Source organism: Bos indicus x Bos taurus, chromosome 5 (genome assembly GCF_003369695.1).
Source record: "Bos indicus x Bos taurus breed Angus x Brahman F1 hybrid chromosome 5, Bos_hybrid_MaternalHap_v2.0, whole genome shotgun sequence".
Classification (NCBI taxonomy): Eukaryota; Metazoa; Chordata; class Mammalia; order Artiodactyla; family Bovidae; genus Bos; species Bos indicus x Bos taurus.
The window spans coordinates 78,815,956-78,840,902 of record NC_040080.1 but is presented as its reverse complement, the minus strand read 5'-3'; the positions used below and the strand labels follow the sequence as shown (position 1 = coordinate 78,840,902).

General features: G+C 36.5%; 1 protein-coding gene across 1 annotated transcript in view; it reads right to left on the bottom strand.

Annotated features, from left to right (window-relative positions):
* Nucleotides 1-3,714: 3,714 nt before the first annotated feature.
* Nucleotides 3,715-24,947, bottom strand: part of C5H12orf40 (chromosome 5 C12orf40 homolog) — a 40,305-nt gene continuing 19,072 nt past the window's right edge. Inside the window, 4 exon segments of the mRNA XM_027543474.1 lie at nucleotides 3,715-3,770; nucleotides 4,730-4,785; nucleotides 6,476-6,545; nucleotides 6,750-7,273. Coding sequence (XP_027399275.1) covers nucleotides 3,715-3,770; nucleotides 4,730-4,785; nucleotides 6,476-6,545; nucleotides 6,750-7,273 — 706 coding nt within the window.

The window sequence follows — 24,947 nt, the reverse complement described above, 5'->3', positions numbered from 1 at the left end:
ACCAGTATCTCCCAGAGATGAGATTATACACACAGCTGGTACCCTAGCTTTTATGGTTTCCATCCTTTGTCTGCCTGGATCTGGTAGCCAATGAATCTTATACTCAGAGGTCCTGTAGCACTGTAACAAATGGAGAAATAGTTCTCAGATAGTCATTCCCCTCAGATCACAGCACAGAGGCAGCAGACTGAAACATACCCTCAAATCTTTCTGTGAAAGAGGCCTACTTGTGTATCTTAAATCTTCAGCCTCAGGGACAGGATTCTTATTTGACACACTTTTAAGGCATACTGAAATACTTTTCGAAGACTACAGAACTCAGCAGGTGCCATCTTTGCCCTTTCCTTCTGCCAGATTCTAAGCTGTCACAATGAATGTTACCTGCCATATCAGTAAACAAAGGATGTTTACAGCCTTTGTTCAAGACATCAGCTAGTACAGCCTCCTCTGCCCCCTCCACCTATGGGTGCACCCTGATGGGATTCAGGATGAGAAAACAGGATACTGGACTTAGAGAGTTAAGGTATATATCAAAGAAATTATTTTAAGAAGCCCAGCACTTGCTTCTTCTCACACATAGAGAAGTGCTATATTCAATAACTTGAGATATCTGGTTTTTCTTTAATGATCCTTTAGTGCTGACTGTTTGCTGCTTTTGTAAAAACACCTGTATATTCTGGCTCCTCCCTTAGCCTGAAGGAACAGTTCCTTGGAGCTATCTGAGAGACTGTCCCCTGGGCAAAAGACCCTAGTATGCCTGCTCAAAAAAAAATCCAAAAAAACACAAAAAACATAATTCAACTTTCAGGATGTGATTTTTTTTTTCAGTTGACACTGGTAGCACACATCTGGTACCCTGACTTTTGAGGCTGCTGCCCAAAGGACACGTCTCTTGATATCTGGCTCCAGTGGCCTGTGTGGCTTAGTGTTCACAGGTTTAACAGGTTGTTGGTTGTTGGTGTAGTCACTACGTCATGTCCAACTCTTGCGAACCCATGGACTATAGCCTGCTAGCCTCCTCTGTCCATGAGATTTTCCAGGCAAGAATACTGCAGTGGGTTGCCATTTCTTCTCCAGGGTTCGACAGGGTGTTTGAAAATTGTTTCTTTGTTCAATAGGGTGGTAGCAAACAAATAAAAACTCTCAACTGGTTATCACACCAGGTCTCAGTATAGACGGGGCAGACAGAAATCCACATCTCAAAGTCTTCTCATGAAAGAAGTATATTTACATACCTTATAAGCTATTGGCTGAGGGTCCCGCTTCAAATCAGACTAAACCTATATTTTGACTGGCAGGTTCTGGCATACCCACAACTAGGAGCCGGTTAAAGTAAACTAAGATGCTTAGACAATCACAAAAATTTGAGAGACAACCAAGACCTAGGGCAAGGTTGAAACACAGTGATCATCACTTACATGAAGCCACTCCTTCAAGACTATGAGAGGCAACCTTCTTATCTAATGCATGAAAACCAACAGAGTGTTAGGAAAATGAAGAAACAGAAGAATATTTTCCAGATGAAAGAAAAAGATAAAACCTTAGAAAAACACCTTATTGAAATGGAGGTAACTGATTTACCTTATACCTTACAAAATTACGGTCAAAATAATTGATCACTGAGGTCAGGACATCAACATGTGAACAAAGTGAGAATTTCAACAAAGAAACATAAAATAAAGGAAAATCCCAAACAGAAATCAGAGCCTAAGAATACAATAACTGGGCCTAAAAATACAATAGAAAGCTTCAACAGAAGACCAGATTAAGATGAAGAAATGATCAGAAGACTGAAAATAGGGAAAGGAACCTAGCCAATCAGAGTATCAAAAAAAGATAAAGGAATGAAAAAGAGTGAAAATACAAAAATGCAGTAAAGGACTTATGGGACACTATCAAGTGGACCAATATTCACATTACAGGAGTCCAAAAAAGAACAGAAGAATTAAAAACGGCAGAAAAATGATTTGGAAAAAAATAGCCAATAACTTCCCTAACATGGGAAAGGAAACATCCTTCCAAATACTAGAAGACAATACAGTTCCAAGAAAGATGAATCCAAAGAGACTCATAAAGACATTAACTTATCAAAAGTTAAAAACAAGGAGAGAATCTTAAAAGCAGCAAGAGAAAAACAACTTGTTATGTACAAGGGAAGCCTCATAAGACCAGCACCAGGTTTTTCACCACAAACTTTTCAGTCCAGTTCAGTGCCATGATCTTAGTTTTCTGAATGCTGAGTTTTAAGCCAGCTTTTTCACTCTCCTCTTTCACTTTCATCAAGAGGCTCTTTAGTTCTTCACTTTCTGCCATAAGGGTGGTGTCATCTGCATATCTGAGGTTATTGGTATTTCCCCGGTAATTTTCATTCCAGCTTGTGCTTCATCCAGCCCGGCATTTCGCATGATGTACTCTGCATATAGTTAAATAAGCAGGGTGACAATATACAGCCTTGATGTACTCCTTTCCAATTTGGAACCAGTCCGTTGTTCCATGTCTGGCTCTAATTGTTGCTTCTTGACCTGCATACAGGTTTCCCAGGAGGCAGATTAAATGGTCTGATATTCCCATCCCTTTAAGAATTTTCCACAGTTGATTGTGAACTACAGTCAAAGGCTTTAGTGTACTCACTGAAGCAGATGTTTTTCTGGAATTCCCTTGACTTCTCTGTGATCTAGCGAATGCTGGCAATTTGATCCCTGGTTCCTTTGCCTTTTCTAAATGCAGCTTGTACAACTGGAAGTTCTAAGTTCACCTACTGCTGAAGCCTAGCTTGAAGGATTTTGAGCATTACTTTGCTAGTATGTGACATGAATGCAACTGTATGGTAGTTTGAACATTGTTTTAGGTGGTAGGTTTTGGTTTCTTTTTGAAATTTTTCTTGCTTCTTGATGAAGTCCTGTATTGCTGTAAATTTCCCTCTTAGAACTGACATTTTAATTATATGTCTTACTATGGGTCTGTTTGAGTTCATCTTATTTGGAACCCTCTTTGCTTCCTGTCCCTGAACATCTATTTCCTTCTTTAGTTTTGGGGATTTTTCAGCCATAGTATCTTCATATACATTTTTATTAACCTACTCTCTCTCCTCTCCTGGCAGCCCTATGATGTGAATGTTGACACCCTTAACGTTATACTAGAGATCTCATAGATTACATTCATTTTTCTTCATTTGTCTTTCTGTTGTTCTGATTTAGTGATTTCCATTATACTAAATTCCAGATCATTTATGCATTCTCCATCATTTAGTCTGCTATTCATTCCTTCTAGTCTGTTTTTTCTAATCTCAGATACTGAATTATCTTTTTGTATTGCATTTTTTAATATTTTCTAGATCCTTGTTAAAGTGACCAATGTTTAGGTGGATTATTTTCCCTAATTCAGTTAACAGTTTTATTACTGGTGTTTTGAATTATTTATCTGGTAAACTGTTTGTTTCATTAGTTTTTCAGAGGCTTTCTCTTGCTCTTCCAATTGAGAATAGTTTCTCTGCCTTTGTATTTAACTTTCTATGCCTCTATGAATTTAGGTGAAATATTTGCCTAGTGTGGTCTTGAAGGGGTATTTCTTATGTGGGAGCATCCGTATGCAGACTGCGTGTGCCCAATGTCTTTGGTGGGATGACTGGATTTGATGTGGATTCTAGGCATGTCTTTCTTCAGGTTGTGCTGGTAGTGATCACCTTGGAAGGGGGTGGTGCTAAAGACAGAAGCACTAGAGCCTGCTCAGGGTTCTAGTGCCTGGACTTCCTCTCTGAAGCAGGACTTCCTCTCAGCTCAGTGGCCATCACTGCCATGTCAGGGGCAGGGTCTGGTCCCAAGCTGCTACAGTAGAAGCTCTGGAGGTTATTTTTTCATTGTCATTTATGTCAAGCTAATTTCTTATTTTCTTTTTGATTTCACCATCAGCTCATTGGTTCTTTAGTAGCACATTTAAAAAAAATTTTAATTGAAGGATAGTTGCTTTACAATTTTATGTTAATTTCTTTAGTGCAATCATGTAAATCAGCCATGCCACCCGCCCCCCACAAGAGTTTTCCTCCCACTCACTCCCTCATCCCATCCCTCTAGGTCATCACAGAGCACCAGGCTGGACTCCCTGTATTATATAAAGCACATGTTTCAGTCTAAATGTAATCATGTTTTCTCATCATTCTTTCTGTGATTTCTCTATTTGTAATGTTGTGTCATGAAAAGATGTTTGGAATATTAATAATTACTATCCTGTTACATTTATTGAGGCTGGTTTCATGTCTTAGTATATGGTCTATCCTAGAGAATGTTCCATGCACTCTTGAATAGAACGTGTATTCTTTCGTGAATGAATGATTCATACACCCTTTTAATGAGCAGGTATTATGACTTAAGTAACCAATGTTTATATAAGTTTCAGTATTCTTAAATATATAACTATATTCACCTGTAGCACATTTAAACCTGTAAAGAAATTTCATCCTGGAATAAATTTTATAGGACTTACAGAAAGAACTTCAAATTCATCTATATTGGTTTGAAATAAGGCACATTACAGTTTCTAAAATGTTGTTAATTTTATTTCTAGATCCAAGCAATAATTTTCCCAAAGTAAAAAAAAAAAAATGCATAAAGGTTACCCTAAACAGAAATTTTTCAGAAAGAGCTAACCAAAATTAATTTCAAATACTAAGATATGACATGATAATACAACTCACGTAACTGGAAAGAAAATGTAAGACTGTACTTTACCTCACCAACTCCAAAGTCCCATGATTGCCCAGAATGCAATTCTTCCAAAGGGATATTATCTCTAAGGGTTATAAATAAGACAGTATTAGAATGTGCTTTAATCCCTCTGAAATTACTGTTCTAAATTATGACACCCAAAGTTGATTAAAGGTCAGAATTATAAGGGAAAGTGAAGTCACTCAGTCGTGTCCAACTCTTTGCGACCCCATGGACTGTAGCCTGCTAGGCTGTTCTGTCAATGGGATTCTCCAGGCAAGAATAGTGGAGTGGGTTGCCATTTCCTTCTCTAGATTATAAGGGAAGTTTTTAAAAATAAGGATTCACAAGCTCTATCTTAAGGAGTCTATATGTAGGCCAAACTTGATATTTTCTATTTTAAAAACACCCTCAAGTGATAAGTATCTGCATATAGGGTTGGGAGCCATATTCTAAATCATCTTCATAAAGTATATTTTAAAATTCAAGTTTTAACATTCTATTTCTCATTCATGAGATTGAATATTTGGAAGTTTTTACAATGAAGAACCTAAGCTGATTTTGTTAAATAAATGGTGAATCTCTTTTTTAATTAATTTAGTGCCAGTCCCATAAAAATGGCATCTAATATTCTTTGTACTAATAGATATTTTACATATTTCTTAAGAAAGTATTCTCAAAATAAAAATCTATTCTAATTCATGATTTTCAATTACCAAGACTGAAAATAAATAATAAATAAATAAATCATAACTATTTCCAAGAAAGTTGTTTATTCTGAACCGTTTTCTTTAATTATGTATAATATCAGTCCTATAAATTGTTGATATGCTTGTTTATGCTATTAACCTTTGACTTCTATAACTCCCTCAATTCTGAGTCTATATTAACCAAGCAAATTTCCCATGGAGAGCTGCCAAAATGTAGAAAATATGCTTCTCACGCCAGTCAGCATTCCTATATATGTCATCCTTCTATTTCTTATTATAAATTAATAAATTGACATTATGGAGGGTAAATAAACTTGCTGAACACATCAATCAGTTTTTTCAAATCAACTAACGCTACGAGGAGTTAACCAACACAACTAACACCAGGAGGAGATCCAACCAGTCTATCCTAAAGGAAATCAGTCCTGAATATTCATTGGTAGGACTGATGCTGAAACTCCAATTCTTTGGCCACATGATGTGAAGAACTGACTCACTAGACAAGACCCTGATGCTGGTAAAGATTGAAGGCAGGAGGAGAAGGGGATGACAGAGAATGAGATGGTTGGATGGCACCACTGACTCGATGGACAGGAGTCTGAGTAAGCTCTGGGAGTTGGTGACGGACAGGGAAGCCTGGAGGGCTGCAGTCCATGGGGTCACAAAGAGTTGAGACACGAATGAGCGACTGAACACTACAACTTAGATATTTTTGCACTGGTTAATATGAGGACCAAATTATCAACTAGGGTGATATTATCAAGGTTCTGACAACTGATTTTTTAAAAAATATTTATTTGGCTGCACCAGGTCTTTAGTTGCAGCAAGCAAACTCTTAGTTGTTGTATGTGGGATCTAGTTCCCTGAGGAGGAATTGAATCCGGACCTCCTGCATTGGGAGCATTGAATCTTAGCCACTGGACCACCAGGGAAGTCCCTGACAATTGATTTCTGAGTCCAGTCTGCCCACCCTAAGACAGCAATATGTCTACTTCACTTTGTATCCTTCAAAGTGCGTTATTTTAGACAACAACTGGCATTCTTCAGATTCTTCTAAAAACTTACATATGATTCATTTGGTATTTCTGTGTTTTTTCCTGGTATATCTTCTCTTGGTAATCATTTTCAAATTTTCCTTTAAAATAAAAGTATGCATTGAAATAAAACTTTAGTATGACACATATGAAGGGATGGCACTGGTTCACAATGTCATATAATGTCATCCTATTTTTAATTTCAGATTCCTCCAAACACACACACATACACACACATATATTCATTAAAACTAAAAACAAAAAAAAATCCAACAGATAATTACATTTTCATATATAACACCAACCTTTTTCATTAGAGCTGGCTGAATAAAAATCTTTCTCAAAAGATGTACTAAAATTATTTCTTTCATTATTCTTGTACTCTTTCTGGCAAATCTTGTTTGGCTGACACTTTTCTGAATGACTTGATATTTTAAAAGTAGAATTACTAAAACCCAACTCTAGATCTGTAAAAATACTTTTAATGTGGCTATCCGTGAAATGGTTTTTATCAGAATCAATGACCGCATACGTATCTCGTGTATTATCATAACCATACTTGTCAAAGGTTTCCTTTATCTTCTGTTGGTCTATGTTTAATAAATTGATCATATTTTCACTAATAAAAGAGTCACAGTTATCTGATAGAAGGCTGGAGGTTTGCTGGTTCATATCTTCATTTGAAAACTTTTTTCTATTTTCTTTCCAAATATGTTGTAATGAGTTATTTTCAGTAATAAAGTGTGACTGTCTTCTCTCATCCATGCTTCCACAATCTTCACCTACAACTACAGTAGGTGTCCTTGTAAGGAATTTTCTATTTCCTGGACTTTAGGATAAACAAAAACATATTTAGCAAGAAAAGAGCAGGGCATTCTCATTCAGAAACACCTGAAGCTAAATTCTAACGGAACATATTGAGTAGTTATTAACATTTAAGCAGGCCATGTTTACATTTTTTTAATTTAAATAAATGATATTGCCTTGAGTGGAGATTTGTTTAATATGCTATCCTAGTATCTTAGTGAGTATAAAAATAATCTACACTTAATTTTGTACTTCAACATGAAATACTAGTATTTAGTTCAACTTGCATTATATTAACAAAAGATGACTAATCCCATAATAATGTCTATGGAATAACCTAGACAAACTCTGAACATAAATGCTGCTTCATTTAAATAAAGATATTTTGAAGACTATGCAAGGAAGAAAATTATCCCTAGTGTTAAAATGTCAAATAAAATTGTTATTAGAACATTCTATAAGATATTTCTCAGTCTAACAAGGACCTCAACCTATCAAAATCTCTCTCAAGTTTCCAAGGAAGAGCAATATACATACAAATGTATACATAAGTATTGATAATAAATCCAAGAGAAAAGATGAATTAGAAAAAAAGGTCTAAGTACCTTGCAAATTCCCTTCTAATGCAGAAATCATAATTCTAAACTATGTCCAATTTATATAAAAGGATCAAAACTATCATGGAAAGTAACTGGAAATCAAGATATTCTGAATTTTGTTGCCTTTAGTAGCTACAAATTTACATAGTATTGGTTTTTTCCCCAGAGTTTAGAGATACCAACTAAAACTATGATTGAGTTCCAATTTTATTTTTAATTAATGCACTACTCTGTTCTAGGCAGTGAGTATGTCATGTATTGTGGACAGAGAGATAAAATATTTCAGTATTAAGGTACTAAGGAGAGAGAGATGTTTTGTCCATGAATGCTCACAGGTCATGATCCTGCATTACTTCTCAATATGGGTCTTACTGGTATTTGGGGTAGAATAATGAAATCACTGCAGCCATGAAATTAAAAGACGCTTACTCCTTGGAAGGAAAGTTATGATCAATCTAGATAGCATATTCAAAAGCAGAGACATGACTTTGCCAACAAAGGTTCATCTAGTCAAGGCTATGGTTTTTCCTGTGGTCATGCATGGATGTGAGAGTTGGACTGTGATGAAAGCTGAGCGCTGAAGAATTGATGCTTTTGAACTGTGGTATTGGAGAAGACTCTTGAGAGTCCCTTGGACTGCAAGGAGATCCAACCAGTCCATTCTGAAGGAGATCAGCCCTGGGATTTCTTTGGAAGGAATGATGCTAAAGCTGAAACTCCAGTACTTTGGCCACCTCATGAGAAGAGTTGACTCATTGGAAAAGACGTGATGCTGGGAGGGATTGGGGGCAGGAGGAGAAGGGGATGACAGAGGATGAGATGGTTGGATGGCATCACTGACTCGATGGACATGAGTCTGAGTGAACTCCGGGAGTTGGTGATGGACAGGGAAGCCTGGCGTGCTGCGATTCATGGGGTTGCAAAGAGTCGGACACGACTGAGCAAACTGAACTGAACTGAACTGAATGTTATTCTGTTATACCAAAAGACATAACCTATAGTATGCAATAATATACACTATCAACACCAGAGAAAATTCTGTTACTCTAAACGAGAAAATAAATTTAAAAGCACTGCATAAGTTAGAAAGCATACTACAAATGTAAATAATCATTCTAAACATTTGCAAAAATGTGCCAGAATTGAAAGAGACATGTGTAGCCAATGTTCATCACAACACTGTTTATAATAGCCAGGACACGGGCGCAACCTAGATGTGCATCAGCAGACGAATGGATAAGAAAGTTGTGGTACATATACACAATGGAATATTACTCAGCCATTAAAAAGAACACATTTGAATCAATTCTAATGAGGTAGATGAAACTGGAGCCTATTATACAGAGTGAAGTAAGTCAGAAAGAAAAACACCGATACAGTAACATATACAGTAACATATACAATATACTAATACATATATATGAAATTTAGAAAGATGGTACTGATAACCCTATATGCGAGACAGCAAAAGAGACACAGATGTATGGAACAGTCTTTTGGATTCTGTGGGAGAAGGCGAAAGTGGGATGATCTGAGAGAATAGCATTAAAACATGTATATTAGCATATGTGAAACAGATCCCCAGTCCAGGTTCAATGCATGAGACAGGGTGCTCAGGGCTGGTGCACTGGGATGACCCAGAGGGATGGGATGGGGAGGGAGCAGGGAGGGGGGTTCAGCATGGGGAACACATGTAAATCCATGGCTGATTCATGTCAATGTATGGCAAAACCCACTACAATATTGTAAAGTAATTAGACTCCAATTAAAATAAATTAAAAAAATAAGGTATTTACAGTAGTAATCTATAGGGAGTGAAATTGTGATTTTTAAAAAATTTATTTTTGGTTGTCTGTATTTATTTTTCTTAAAAGGTACATGTACTGTTTCTATGATATAATAATATTTTAAATCAACTAAATAAAAAATTAAACACAAAAAAAATTTGCAAAAATGCAGGCAATAGAAAAGTGTATAGTAAACAGTTGTTGTTCACATGAAATAGACTAGAAGATGCAAAAAAAAAAAATTTAGAAAGTGAAAAGGGCTATCCTATAGCCAATTATTACCACAGTACATAGAGAGAAGAAATTATTTTGATTGAGATAAATCAGGCAGGTGGCATTTGAATTGGGGACCGAATGTTGGGAAGAATTGTTACTTATGCAAATGGAAGAGAGAAATGATGGTAAACATATAAAAGACATATTAAGACAAATCAATACAGTTTCCTTAACAATTTATTTTTCCTAGAGATAAATATAAAATTTATCAAAATTATATACCAAAATAGGGATAAAGTTATTATCTGAATAAACAGTATTCAACAGGTATTTAATATAAGCCTGCTGTTTCTAAGTTGCTTCAGTTGTGTCCAACTCTTTGTGACCTGATGGACCATAGCCCACCAGACTTTTCCATCCCTGGGATTCTCCAGGGTTGCCATGCCCTCTTCCAGGGGATCTTCCTGACTCAGGGATCGAAGTCACATCTCTTGTCTCCTGCATTGGCAGGGACTTCTTTACCACTAGTGCCCAATGTATGCCTACTATGTAGTAAGGAGACAGTAGAGTTTACATTCTAGTGAAAAAATATATTAAACAAATAAATAATTAACAATTATTAAGTACAATGAATGGAAAAATTAAACAAATAAAAAGATACTAACAGCTCCTTTAGACATGCTACAGGATCACATGATGGAATAACATGTTGGAGGTCCTATTTCAGATAGTTTTATCAGGAAAGTCCCTAATAAGGAAATGATAAGTAAGCTAAAGGTACAGAATGGTTACACATGTGAAGAAAGGAGTAAATACACCTCTGGGGGATGGACTAATAAGCACAAATGCAAAATCTACAGCATGTTTGAGAAATGAAAAGAGGAGGAATAAGACCAGATTATAATCAGTAAAAGAAAATTTATGAGTTAAGGTTTAAGCACAAAAGGGCCAAAAATCATGCAGAGCTTTATTTCTGAAAAGAGTAATAAGAAATACTTTAAGATTCTAAGTACAAAAACAAAATCGACTACTTTCTGCCTTGGAAAATATCAGTCTGATTGCTGGGAAGATATGAATTTCAGGACTTTTGACTGACCACATGAAGTAAAAGAGACCAGATTAACCCTCCCAACTGACACAATTCAAAAACTAGACAAAATACATGAGACAATGATTTTCAGACATTGGCCATTAGGTATAACAGGATAATGATTCCTGAGAGAGAGAATGCAAATTAAATGAACCCCATAACTGCCCCTAGTTTACTGCCTTGAGACTGTCTGTATCCATGCCACAGAATACTTGGAGAAACCTAGTCAGAGTCCTAAGAATTCCCTTCTTGAGGAAACAGAGCTGAGGGTTCAGGGAGACCACAGAAAACAGAATTCACAAGGCAGAGTACCATGAAGGAGGATGTTTCCAAAAAGCAAACTCTGGAGATCTACAGAGAGTTATCAAATTTTTAACCAAGTACTCACCAGCAAATGCATATGAAGCAATTACTCAAGACTGGGAAAAGAAATCCAACATGAGAAGATGGAACAATTTCAGGAACTCAAAGATGGGAACATTTTGTGTTTCCATCAACCAGAGTGGAAAATTTTGTAATCCAAAGAAAACTAGAGAAGACTCAGAAGAGTATTGCCTCAGCAGAGGGCAAAATAGCCACAGACTGAATGAAGGTGTACCTGGTGCTGCTTAACAAATTCTAATGCAAGTTTCAAAATAATCGTGTTACTTCCAAGTAACTAAACTGTATCCCAAAACAAAGCTTAGGATGATCTATAGGAATATGAGACTTCCAGAAACCAAAAAGATGATTTACAAGGTGTAGAATCTAAACAAAATTATCAGGACTGCAAAGAAGCAGAAAGTTGCTGTCTCTAATAAGGAGGGAAATCAGTTGTTAGAAACAGACTAAGAAATGACACAAAATGATATACTTTAACTTTATACACAAGGACACTAAAAGATTTATTCTAACTATATTCCTTATTTCAAGAAGCTAGACAAAAGATTAAGCATGTTGAATAGACATCTGGAAAATAAACAGAGCAGTTAAATCAAACTTCTAGAGATGAAAAATGCACTGAATAGATTTACTGGTATTGGATACCAAAGAAGATACAATTAGTAAATTTGAAGTTCTAATAAAATCTATATAAAATGAAAGGAAAGGAAAAAAATTTTAAATAAATAGAGCATCAGTAAACTGTTTAACAACTTCAGTTGGACAACTTTATATATTATTTAGATTCCCAAAGAAGAGGGGAGAAGTATCAGAAAAAATATTTGAAAAATTAATGACTGAATTTTTTTCAAATTTGGTTAAAACAATAAGTCCACAAATCCAAGAAACTTAACACATCCCAAACACAAGAAATAGAAAACAAACATTCTAATCCTAATGGAGAGAAATCTATAGTAGAAAATTTGTAGTAGAGAATCTGTAATAAAAAAAAAACTTAAAAACAGAGAAAAATACATATTATATACACAGATATTTAGATATTTAGCAAACTTCTAGTTGGAAACAATGCCACTCAAATGTCTTTGAAAAATGGCACTCATCCCTGACCGAACGTGAGGTCTTATACTCAAGGTGTTTAAAAACAACCTCCAACTCATCATTGACTGACCTCTGAGCATGGCTTTTCAGCTGTAAATATCTATGTTAAAAGAAAGATACCAAATTACTAAGTTAAACTTACATCTTAAGAAAATAGAAAAAAAGAAGAGCAAACTAAATCCAAAGTAAGTAGAAAAAGGAAATCATAAACATCGTTGGAAGCATGGAGTCTTGAACACTGGACTACAAAGGTAAGTCCCCCTTTATATTTTAAACATGTAAGTTGTTTCATTTTCTTGAAGTGATATTCTTGCTTTTTAAAATCTATCTGTGAATAATTTTGGAAGCCTTCCATAAAAATTTTAAATAATTATTAGCAGCTGATTTAGTGCATTTATGGAACATGGGCGATTTCAATATATCATCACATTGATTTTTCCATATAACCCTGAAGGAAAGATGCTATCGCTAGTCTAGATGAGGTAGACGAAATGACAAAAGATATAAATAAGTTAGCTACAGTCTCATGACTAATAAATAAGAGATCTACTTTTCAAAATAAGTTTGACACAAGGTATAATATCTGTATTTTTTAAAATTTCTTTTAAAATCTATATTTGCAAACAAAATACATCCCTGCTAAACTGTCTCTAGTTGAGTAAGCCAGATGAAGGGGAGTCATCACCTTGTCAGTTCTGTCTCCTTTGATTTTCACAATTTCTCTTAAATATTGACCAGGAATGTACTTTTTAACATTTCTCTAATTTCTGCAGAGTTATCTATAGAAGAACCCCGGACAAAATTGATCTTATGCCTCTTTTGCATCCCGTATTTAGAGATGATTTAGACTAAACTTCAGTCATTATCATTTAGACTCAAATTTAAAATACCCAGTTCTGGATAATTTCTTCTTCCATGAGAAGGTTTCTAGGCCCTTTCAGTTCTCTAGCCACTGTCAGTTCAGTTCAGTTGCTGAGTTGCGTCCAACTCTTTGCGACCCCATGGACTGCAGGACACCAGGCTTCCCTGTCCATCGCCAAATCCCAGAGCTTATTCAAACTCATGTCCATCGAGTCGGTGATGCCATCCAACAATTTCATCCTCTGTGATCCTCTTCTCCTCCTGCCTTCAATCTTTACCAGCATCAGGGTCTTTCCAAATGAGTCCATTCTTCACATCAGGTGGCCAAAGTATTGGGAGTTTCAGCTTCAGCATCAGCCCTTCCAATGAATATTCAGGATCGATTTCCTTTAGGATTGACTGGTTTCATCTCCTTGCAGTCCAAGGGACTCTCAAGAGTCTTCTCCAACACCACAGTTCAAAAGCATCAATTCTTTGGCGCTCAGCTTTCTTCACAGTCCAACTCTCATATCCATACATGACTACTAGAAAAACCACAGCTTTAACTAGATGGGCCTTTGTTGGCAAAGTAATGCCTCTGCTTTTTAGGTCCATGAATCAAGGTAAACTGAAAGTGATCAAACAGGAAAAGGAAAGAGTGAACATCAACATTTTAGGAATCAGTGAACTAAAATGGACTGGAATGGGCAAATTTAACTCGGATGACCATTATATCTACTACTGTAAGCAAGAAGAAATGGAGTAGCCCTCATAGCCAACAAGAGAGTCCAAAATGCAATACATAGGTGCAATCTCAAAAATGGCAGAATGATCTCTCTTTGTTTCCAAGGCAAACCATTCAATATTATAGTAATCCAAATCTATGCCCCAACCAGTAATGCTGAAGAAGCTGAAGTTGAACTGGTCTATGAAGACTTATAAGACCTTCTGGAACTTACACCCAAAAGATGTCCTTTTCATTATAGGGGACTGGAATGCAAAAGTAGGAAGGCAAGAGATACCTGGAACAATAGGCAAATTTGGCCTTGGAGTACAAAATGAAGCAGGGCAAAGGCTAACAGTTTTGCCAAGAAAACGCACTGTTTGCCAACAAAGAGCAAGCACCCTTTTCCAACAACACAAGATGACTCCACACATGGACATCACGAGATGGTCAACACCAAAATCATATTGATTATATTCTTTGCAGCCAAAGATGGAGAAACTCTATAAACAGTCAGCAAAAACAAGACCGGGAGCTGACTGTGGCTCAGATCATGAACTCCTTATTGTAAAATTTAGGCTGAAATGGAAGAAACTATGGAAAACCACTAGACCATTCAGATATGACCTAAATCAAATCCCTTACGATTATACAGTGGAAGTGACAAATAGATTAAGGGAATAGATCTGATAGAGTGCCTGAAAAACTATGGATAGAAGTTTATGACAGTGTACAGTAGGCAGTGATCAAAACCAACCCCAAGAAAAAGATATACAAAAAGGCAAAATGGTTGTCTGAGGAGGCCTTACAAATAGCTGAAAAAAGCAGAGAACCAAAAGGCAAAAAGAAAAAAGGAAAGATATACCCATGTGAATGCAGAGTTCCAAACAATAGCAAGGAGATATAAGAAAGCCTTCCTCAGTGATCAATGCAAAGAAATAGAGGAAAACAATAGAATGGGAAAGATTAGGGATCTCTTCAAGAAAATTAGAGACACCTAGGGAACATTTCCGGAGAAGGCAATGGCACCCCACTCCAGTACTCTTGCCTGGAAAATCCCATGGACCGAGGAGCCTGGTTGGCTGCAGTCCATGGGGTCGCCTAGAGTCAGACACGACTGAACGACTTCGTTTTCACTTTTCACTTTCATGCACTGGAGAAGGAAATGGCAACACACTCCACAGTTCTTGCCTGGAGAATCCCAGGGATGGGGGAGCCTGGTGGGCTGCCGTCTACGGGGTCGCACAGAGTCGGACATGACTGAAGCGACTTAGAAGCAGCAGCAGCAGGGAACATTTCATGCAAAGACGGGCACAATAAAGGACAGAAATGGTATGGACCTAATAGAAGCAGAGGATATTAAGAAGAGGTGGCAAGAATACAAAGAAAGTAAAGTGAAGTCGCTCAGTCGTGTCTGACTCTTTCCGACCCCATGGACTGTAGACTATCAGGCTCCTTCGTCCATGGGATTTTCCAGGCAAGAGTGATGGAGTGGATTGCTATTTCCTTCTCCAGGGGATCTTCCCGACCCAGGAATCGAGCCCGGGTCTCCCGCATTGCAGGCAGACACTTGACGGTCTGAGCCACCAGGGAAGCCCACACAGAAGAACCATACAAAAAAGATCTTCATGACCCAGATAATCACGATGGTGTGAGATCACTCACCTACAACCAGACATTCTAGAATGCAAAGTCAACTGGACCTTAGGAAGAAGCATCACTATGAACAAAGCTAGTGGAGGTGATGGAATTCCAGTTGATCAATTTCAAATCCTAAAAGGTGATGGTGTGAAAGCACTGCACTCAATATGCCAGCAAATTTGGAAAACTCAGCAGTGGCCATAGGACTGGAAAAGGTCAGTTTTCATTCCAATCCCAAAGAAAGACCTTGCCAAAGAATGCTCAAACTAGTCACTGTAACGCAACAATAATAGAAGCTCTATTTACACATTTTTGAGGCTTCCCAGGTGGCACTGGAAAAAAAAAGGATCTGCTTTACTGACTGCAGTAAAGCCTTTGACTGTGTGGATCACAACAAAATGTGGAAAATTAATAAAGTGATAGGGATACCAGACACCATCTTACCTGACTCCTGAGAAACCTGTATGCAGGACAGAAAGCAACAATGGACATGGAAAACTGCACATGGAAAAACGAACCGGTTCAAAATTGGGAAGGAGTATGTCAAGGCTGTATATTATCATCCTGCTTATTTAACTTACATGCATAGTAGTACATCACATGACATGCTGGGCTGGGGGACTCATAGGCTGGAATCAAGATTACCTGGAGAAGTATCAACAATCTCAGATATGCAGATTAAACCACTTTAATGGCAGATAATAAAGAGGAACTAAAGAGCCTCTTGATGAAGGTGAAAGTGGAAATGCTGGCTCAAAAGTCAACATTCAAACATGAAGATCATGGCATCCAGTCCTATCACTTCATGGCAAATAGATACAGAAAAAGTAGAAACAGCGTCAGATTTCATTTTCCTGGTCTCCAAAATCAACGCAGATAGTGACTGCAACCACAGAATTAAAAGATGCTTGCTCCTTGGAAAAAAATCTATGACAAATCTAGACAGTATATTAAAAGCCAGAGACATCACTTTGCCAAGAAAAGTCAGTTTAGTGAAAGTTATGGTTTTTCCAGTAGTCATGTATGAATGTGAGAAGTGAACCATAAACAAAGCTGAGTGCCAAAGAATTGATGCTTTCGAACTGTGGTGCTAGAGAGGACTCTTGAGAGTCCTTTGGTCTGTAAGGAGATTAAACCAGTCAGTTCTAAAGAAAATAAACCCTGAATATTTATTGGAAAGACTGATATCCTTTAGGATAGACTGGTTGGATCTTCTTGCAGTCCAAGGGTCTCTCAAGAGTCTTCTCCAGCACCACAGTTCAAAAGCATCAATTCTTCAGTGCTCAGCTTTATAGTCCAACTCTCACATCCATACATGACAACTGGATAAACCATAGTTTCAATAGATGGACCTTTGTTGGCAAAATAGTATCTCTGCTTTTTAATATGTATCTAGCTTGGTCATAGCTTTTCTTCCAAGGAGCAAGTATCTTTTAATTTCAAGGCTGCAGTCACCATCTGCAGTGATTTTGGAGCCCAAGAAAATAAAGTCTGTCACTGTTTCCACTGTTTCCCCATCCATTTGCCATGAAGTGACAGGACCAGATGCCATGATCTTTGTTTTCAGGATGTTGAGTTTTAAGCCAGTTTTTTCACTCTTCTGTTTCACTTTCATCAAGAGGCTCTTTAGTTCTTCTTCACTTTCTGCCATATGGGTGGTGTCATCTGCATATCTGAGGTTATTGATATTTCTCCTGGCAATCTTGACTCCAGCTTGTGCTTCATTCAGTCTGACATTTCGCATGATGTACTCTGAATAGAATAATAAGCAGGGTGACAATATATAGCCTTGACATACTCCTTTCCAGATTTGGAACCAGTCTCTTGCTCCAAGTTCAGTTCTAACTGTTGCCTCTTGACCTGCATACAGATTTCTCAGGAGGAAGGTCAGGTGGTCTGGTATTCCCAACTCTTTAGGAGTTTTCTGCAGTTTGTTGTGATCCACACAGTCAAAGGGTTTGGCATAGTCAATAAAGCAGAAGTAGATGTTTTTCAGGAATTCTCTTGCTTTTTTGATGATCCAGTAGATGTTGGCAGTTTGATCTCTGGTTCCTCTGTCTTTCCTAAATCCAGCTTGAACATCTGGAAGTTCCCGGTTCACATATTGTTGAAGCCTGGCGTGGAGAATTTTGAGCATTACTTTGATAGTGTGTAATGTGCTATTAGTGTAATGAGTGCAATTGTGCGGTAGTTTGAGCATTCTTTGGCATTGCCTTTCTTTGGGATTGGAATGAAAACTGACCTTTTCCAGTCTCAAATTTTAAGATTTGTAAAGAAACAGTTCAGATTTTATTTTTTTCATAAACATGTCTCAATCAGGATCCTTTTCAATAAAACAAAACAATTTTAAGAAAATAGAATAATTGCAAGGATGTTAGCCTGTAATTTTCTTTCTTGGTGGTATCTTTGTCTGGTTTTAGTATCAGACTGATGGTGGCTTCATAGAATGTCTTTGGGAGTATTCCTTCTTCTTCAATTTTTTGGAAGAGTTTGAAAACAATTGGTATAATTTTTTCTCTGTATGTTTCGTAGAATTCACCTGTGGAGCCATCTGGTCCTGGACTTATGTTTGTAGGGGTGTTTATTATTATTATTACAGATTCTATTTTATTTCTAGCAATTGGCCAGTTAAATTTATCTATTTCTTCTTTACTCAGTTTTGGCAAGCTGTATGTTTCTAGAAAATTGTCCATTTCTTTTAGGTTATCAAATTTGTTGGCAAATAATTATTCACAGTAATTTCTTAATTTTTTTTGTACTTCTGCAGTATCAATTATGATTTATCCTTTCATTTCTTACTTTCCTTTTTTTGGGTCTTCTCTCTTTTCTTCCTTGTGAGCCTGGCCGAAGGTTTGTTAACTTTGTTTACCTTTTCAATGAAGTAACTCGGTTATATTGTTTTTCTACTGTTTTTAATCTCTATTTTATTTCCTCTGATCTTCATTATCTGCTTCCTTTGGCTGACTTTAGGTTTTGTTTGTTCTTTGTCTAATTCTTTTTTTTTTTCTTTTTTTTAAATTTTATTTTATTTTTAAATTTTACATAATTGTATTAGTTTTGCCAAATATCAAAATGAATCCGCCACAGGTATACATGTGTTCCCCATCCTGAACCCTTCTCCCTCCTCCCTCCCCATACCATCCCTCTGGGTCATCCCAGTGCACTAGCCCCAAGCATCCAGCATCGTGCATCGAACCTGGACTGGCAACTCGTTTCCTACATGATATTTTACATGTTTCAATGTCATTCTCCCAAATCTTCCCACCCTCTCCCTCTCCCACAGAGTCCATAAGACTGTTCTATACATCAGTGTCTCTTTTGCTGTCTCGTACACAGGGTTATTGTTACCATCTTTCTAAATTCCATATATATGCATTAGTATACTGTATTTATGTTTTTCCTTCTGGCTTACTTCACTCTGTATAATAGGCTCCAGTTTCATCCACCTCATTAGAACTGATTCAAATGTATTCTTTTTAATGGCTGAGTAATACTCCATTGTGTATATGTACCACTGCTTTCTTATCCATTCATCTGCTGATGGACATCTAGGTTGCTTCCATGTCCTGGCTATTATAAACAGTGCTGCGATGAACACTGGGGTATACGTGTCTCTTTCCCTTCTGGTTTCCTCAGTGTGTATGCCCAGCAGTGGGATTGCTGGATCATAAGGCAGTTCTATTTCCAGTTTTTTAAGGAATCTCCACACTGTTCTCCATAGTGGCTGTACTACTTTGCATTCCCACCAACAGTGTAAGAGGGTTCCCTTTTCTCCACACCCTCTCCAGCATTTATTATTTGTAGACTTTTGGATCGCAGCCATTCTGACTGGTGTGAAATGGTACCTCATAGTGGTTTTGATTTGCATTTCTCTGATAATGAGTGATGTTGAGCATCTTTTCATGTGTTTGTTAGCCATCTGTATGTCTTCTTTGGAGAAATGTCTATTTAGTTCTTTGGCCCATTTTTTGATTGGGTCGTTTATTTTTCTGGAGTTGAGCTGTAGGAGTTGCTTGTATATTTTTGAGATTAGTTGTTTGTCGGTTGCTTCATTTGCTATTATTTTCTCCCATTCTGAAGGCTGTCTTTTCACCTTGCTAATAGTTTCCTTTGATGTGCAGAAGCTTTTAAGGTTAATTAGGTCTCATTTGTTTATTTTTGATTTTATTTCCAATATTCTGGGAGGTGGGTCATAGAGGATCTTGCTGTGATGTATGTCAGAGAGTGTTTTGCCTATGTTCTCCTCTAGGAGTTTTATAGTTTCTGGTCTTACGTTTAGATCTTTAATCCATTTTGAGTTTATTTTTGTGTATGGTGTTAGAAAGTGGTCTAGTTTCATTCTTTTACAAGTGGTTGACCAGATTTCCCAGCACCACTTGTTAAAGAGATTGTCTTTAATCCATTGTATATTCTTGCCTCCTTTGTCAAAGGTAAGGTGTCCATATGTGCGTGGATTTATCTCTGGGCTTTCTATTTTATTCCATTGATCAATATTTCTGTCTTTGTGCCAGTACCATACTGTCTCGATAACTGTGGCTTTGTAGTAGAGCCTGAAGTCAGGTAGGTTGATTCCTCCGGTTCTATTCTTCTTTCTCAAGATCGCTTTGGCTATTCGAGGTTTTTTGTATTTCCATACAAATTGTGAAATTATTTGTTCTAGCTCTGTGAAGAATACTGTTGGTAGCTTGATAGGGATTGCGTTGAATCTATAAATTGCTTTGGGTAGTATACTCATTTTTACTATATTGATTCTTCCAATCCATGAACATGGTATTGTTCTTTGTCTAATTCTTTGTAGGTGGTGGGTTGTGTTGTTTAAGATTTTTATTGTTTCTTAAAGAAGGCCTGTATTGCTATGAACTGCCCTCTAAGAACACCTTTTGCTGTATTCCATAAATTTTGTAAGGTTGTGTTTTGTCATTTGCCTCAAGGTATTTTTTAATTAATTAATTAATGTTTGGCTTTGCTGGGTCTTCATTGCTGTGCAGGCTTTTCCCTAGTTGCAGCGAGCCAGAGCTACTCTTCATTGTGGGCATGGGCTTCTCATTGTGGTGGCTTCTCTTGTTGTGGAGCACAGGCTCTAGGGCATGCAGGCTTCAGTACTGAGTCCATATTGAAGCATATAGGCTCAGTAGTTGCAGTTCCTGGCCTCTAGACTACTGGTTCAGTAGTTGTGGCACATGGGCTTAGCTGCTCCATGACATGTGGGATCTTCCTGGACCAGGGATCAAACCTGTGTCTCCTGCATTAACAAGCAGACTCTTTAACACTGAGCCACCAGAGAACCCAACCTCAAGGTATTTTCTAAGTTTCTTCTTTGATTTCACTGCTGACCCACTGTTTTTTCAGTAACAAGAAAATTACAGGCCAGTATCTTTGATGAACATAGATGTAGAAATTCTCAACAAAACCTTAGAAAATCAAATCCAACAACACATAAAAAAGACCATACACGATTACCAAGTTGGAGTCATCCCACAATTACAAGAATGGTTCAACATACACAAATCAATGTGATACATCAACAAAAGAAAAGATAAAAACCACATGATACAGAAAAAAAAATTGATAAAATTCAACATCAATTCATGACCGAAACCCTTATGAAAGGGTAGAGAGGGAATATATTTCAACATAATACAAAATATTTATGTCTGACTCATAGTTATATAATACTCAATGGTGAAAGGCTAAAATCCTTTATGCTAAAATCTGGAACCAAAAAAGGATACCCACTCTCATCACTTCACTTCAACATAGTATTGGGAGTCCCAGCCACAGCAATCAGAAAAGAAAAAGAAATACAAGGTATTTGAACTGGTAGGGAAGTAGCAAAATTGTCAATTTACCACTTGATGGTAAGATGACATAATATTATATATAGAAATCACTAAAGACTCCATACAAAAATTATTATAACTAATAAATTCAGCAAAGTAGCAGGATACAAGATTAATATACAGAAATTGGTTCCATTTCTTTACATTAACAATAAAATAAGAGAAAGGGAACATGAAAAAAATCATTATCTTGCAAAACTGCATCAAAAAATGCTTGGGAATAAACCTCACTAAGGAGGTGAAAGACATATCTGAAAACTACAACACATTAACAGTAGAAATTGAAGATAATTCAAAGAAATGGAAAGATATCCCATGTTCTTGGGTTGGAAGAATCCATACTGTTACAATGGCCATACTATCCAAAGCAATCTACAGATTTAATGCGATCCTTATTAAATTACCCATGATGTTTTTTCACAGAACTAGAATGAATAATCCTAAAACTTATATGGAACTATAGAATACCCAGAATTGCCAAAGTATCCTGAGGAAAAGAACAGAGCAGGAGTCGTAATTCTCCTAGACTTCAGATAATACTACACAGCTGTAGAAATCAAAGCAGCATGTGACTGTCACAAAAACAGACATGTGGATCAATACAACAGAGTAGACAGCCCAGAAATAAACCCATGCAACTACAGACAGTTAATCTGTGACAAAGGAGGTAAGAATACACAATGGGGAAAGGGCAGTTTCTTCAGCAAGTAGTACTGGGAAAGTTAGCTACACAGAAATCAATGAAGTTAAGATTAAGAGCACACCCTTCCAAATTACACAAAAATAAACTCAAAAGGGCCTAAAGACTTAAATATAAGACAAGACATTGTAAAATGTCTAGCAGAGAACACAGGCAAAACATTCTTTGACATAAATTCTACCCAGTATTTTCTTAGGTCAGTCTCCCAAGGCAACAGAAATAAAAGAAAAGATAAACAAATGGGATCTAATCAAACTTGCAAGCTTTTGCACAGCAAAAGAAACCATAAGCAAAATGAAAAGATAACCTATAGACTGGGAGGAAATATTTGCAAATGATACAACTGACAAGGGATTAATTTCCCAAATAGAGAAACAGCTCTTATAATTCAGTAACAAAGAAATAAATAACCCAATTCAAAAATGGGCAGAAGACCTAAATAGACAATTCTCCAAAGAAGACATATGTATAGCCAATAGGTGCATGAAAAGTTTCTCTAACTATTCGAGAAATGCAAATCAAAACTTCTGACCTCACACCAGTCAGAATGGCCACCATTAAAATGTCTACAAATAAATGCTAGAGAGGGTGTGGAGTAAAAGGAATCCTCCTTTGCTACTGGAAGGAATGTAATTTGGTACAGCACTGTGGACAACAGTATGGAGGGGCTCCTTAAAAAGCTAAAAATAGAATTACCATATTATCCAACAATATCATTTCTGGGCATATACCCAGATAAAACTATAATTCAAAAGATACATGCACCTCTATATTTGTAGCAGTACTATTTACACTATCCAAGACATGGACATAACCTAAATGTCCACTGACAGAGGAATGGATAAAAAGATATATATTAAATATATATGATGGAATATTACTCAGCCATAAAAAAGAATGAAATAACGCTATCTGCAGCAACATGGATGGACATAGATGTTATCACACTAAGCAAAGTCAGTCAGAAAGAGGAAGACAAATACCATATGATATCATTTATATGTAGAATCTAAAATAGGACACAAACATACCTATCTATGAAACAGACTCATGGACATAGAGAACAGACTTGTGGTTGCCAAGTGGGGTTTGGGGGAGAGGAGGATTAGGAGTTTTGGATTAGTAGATGCAAGCTATTACATATAGGATGGATAAACAACAAGGTCCTACTGTATAGCACAGGAAACTACATTCAATAACCTGTAATAAACTATAGCAGAAAAGAATATGAAAAAGAAATATATATGTTTAACTGTGTCATTTTGCTATACAGCAGAAATTAACAAGTGTAAATCAACTATACCTCAAAAAAATTTTTTTAATGAAAATAATTCCATTCATAACAGCATAAAAAGAATAAAATACTTATTTAACAATATAAACATGAGGCTTATCGAAAGCTACTGTAATTAATTTCATTACATAGAAAACTATTGTAATTACTGAGAAAAAAAAGGATGTAAGTTAAGTAAGATGGAATATTATTCATCCCTAAAAATAAAAATTCTCCTATTTATGACAACATGAATGAACAGGGAGAATATTACGCTAAGTGAAATAACCAGACACAGATACTGTAAGATCTCACTTAAATGTAGAATCCCAAATTAAAAAAGGCAGAGGGTACTATCATGGTTGCTAGGGGCTGAGAGAGTGGGGGAAATGGAGAGATATTGGTCCAAGTGTACAAATTTCCAGTCACAAGATGAATAAGCTCTGGGGATCTGTACAACACGGTGACTATAGTCTTAATGCTACATTTACTCTTGAAATTTGTTAACAGAATAGATCTTAAATGGTCTCACCATACATATAATAATGGTAACTATGTGAGGTGATCGATGTGTCAATTAGCTTGATTGTGGTAATCATTTGAATATGTGTATGCCTATTAAATCATCAGAGCAGACAACTTAAATACATACAATTTTTATTCATCAGATTATAGGTCAATAAAGCTGAGGAGAAAGAAAAGCTCACTTCAAGTACACTGGAAAGTTCTCTCGTGCCCTCTAAGTTCACACCTCCAAAAAGTAACCACTATTCTGCTTGCTGTCTGAATGTCATATAAATTAAATTATACAATGATTCTCTTTTTGTGTTGAGATTTATGCATATTCTTGCTTGCTATGACATATATTAGTAGCTCACTTTTTTCATTTCTGTGTACTATTCCATTATATGAATATCATGTAATATTCTATTCTTAATGGACATCTCGGTTAGTTCAAGTTTGGGGCTATTAAGAATAAAGCTCTTATGACATACATATGACAAAAATTGACTAGAAACATTTCATGTTCATGGATTAGAAGAGCCACTATTGTTAAAATGTTAAAATTTTCCCAAAATTGGTCTAAAGATTCAAAACAATCCCTATAAAAATCAAATTAAACTTCCTTTTCCCCAGAAATGGACAGGCTGATCCTAAAATTCATATGACAATGCAAAGGACTAAGACAAGCTAAAACATTTTTGAAAAAGAAGAATAAATTGGAGGACTAATACAATTCCCAATTTCAAAACTTACGGTAAAGCTTTAGTAGTTGAGACAGTGTGACAAACATAAAAACAGACATGACTTTTCAATAGAACGGAACTGAGATTACAGGGGAAAATAATTTATACTTTTGTCAATTAATTTTTAACAAACGTCTCAAAGCACTCAATGGGGTAAAGATATTCTTTTCTTTCCATAAATGCAAATGATGAAATTAGTTCCTTATTTCATCACACCATATCCTAATGTTCCTCACACCATACATAAAAAATTAACTCAA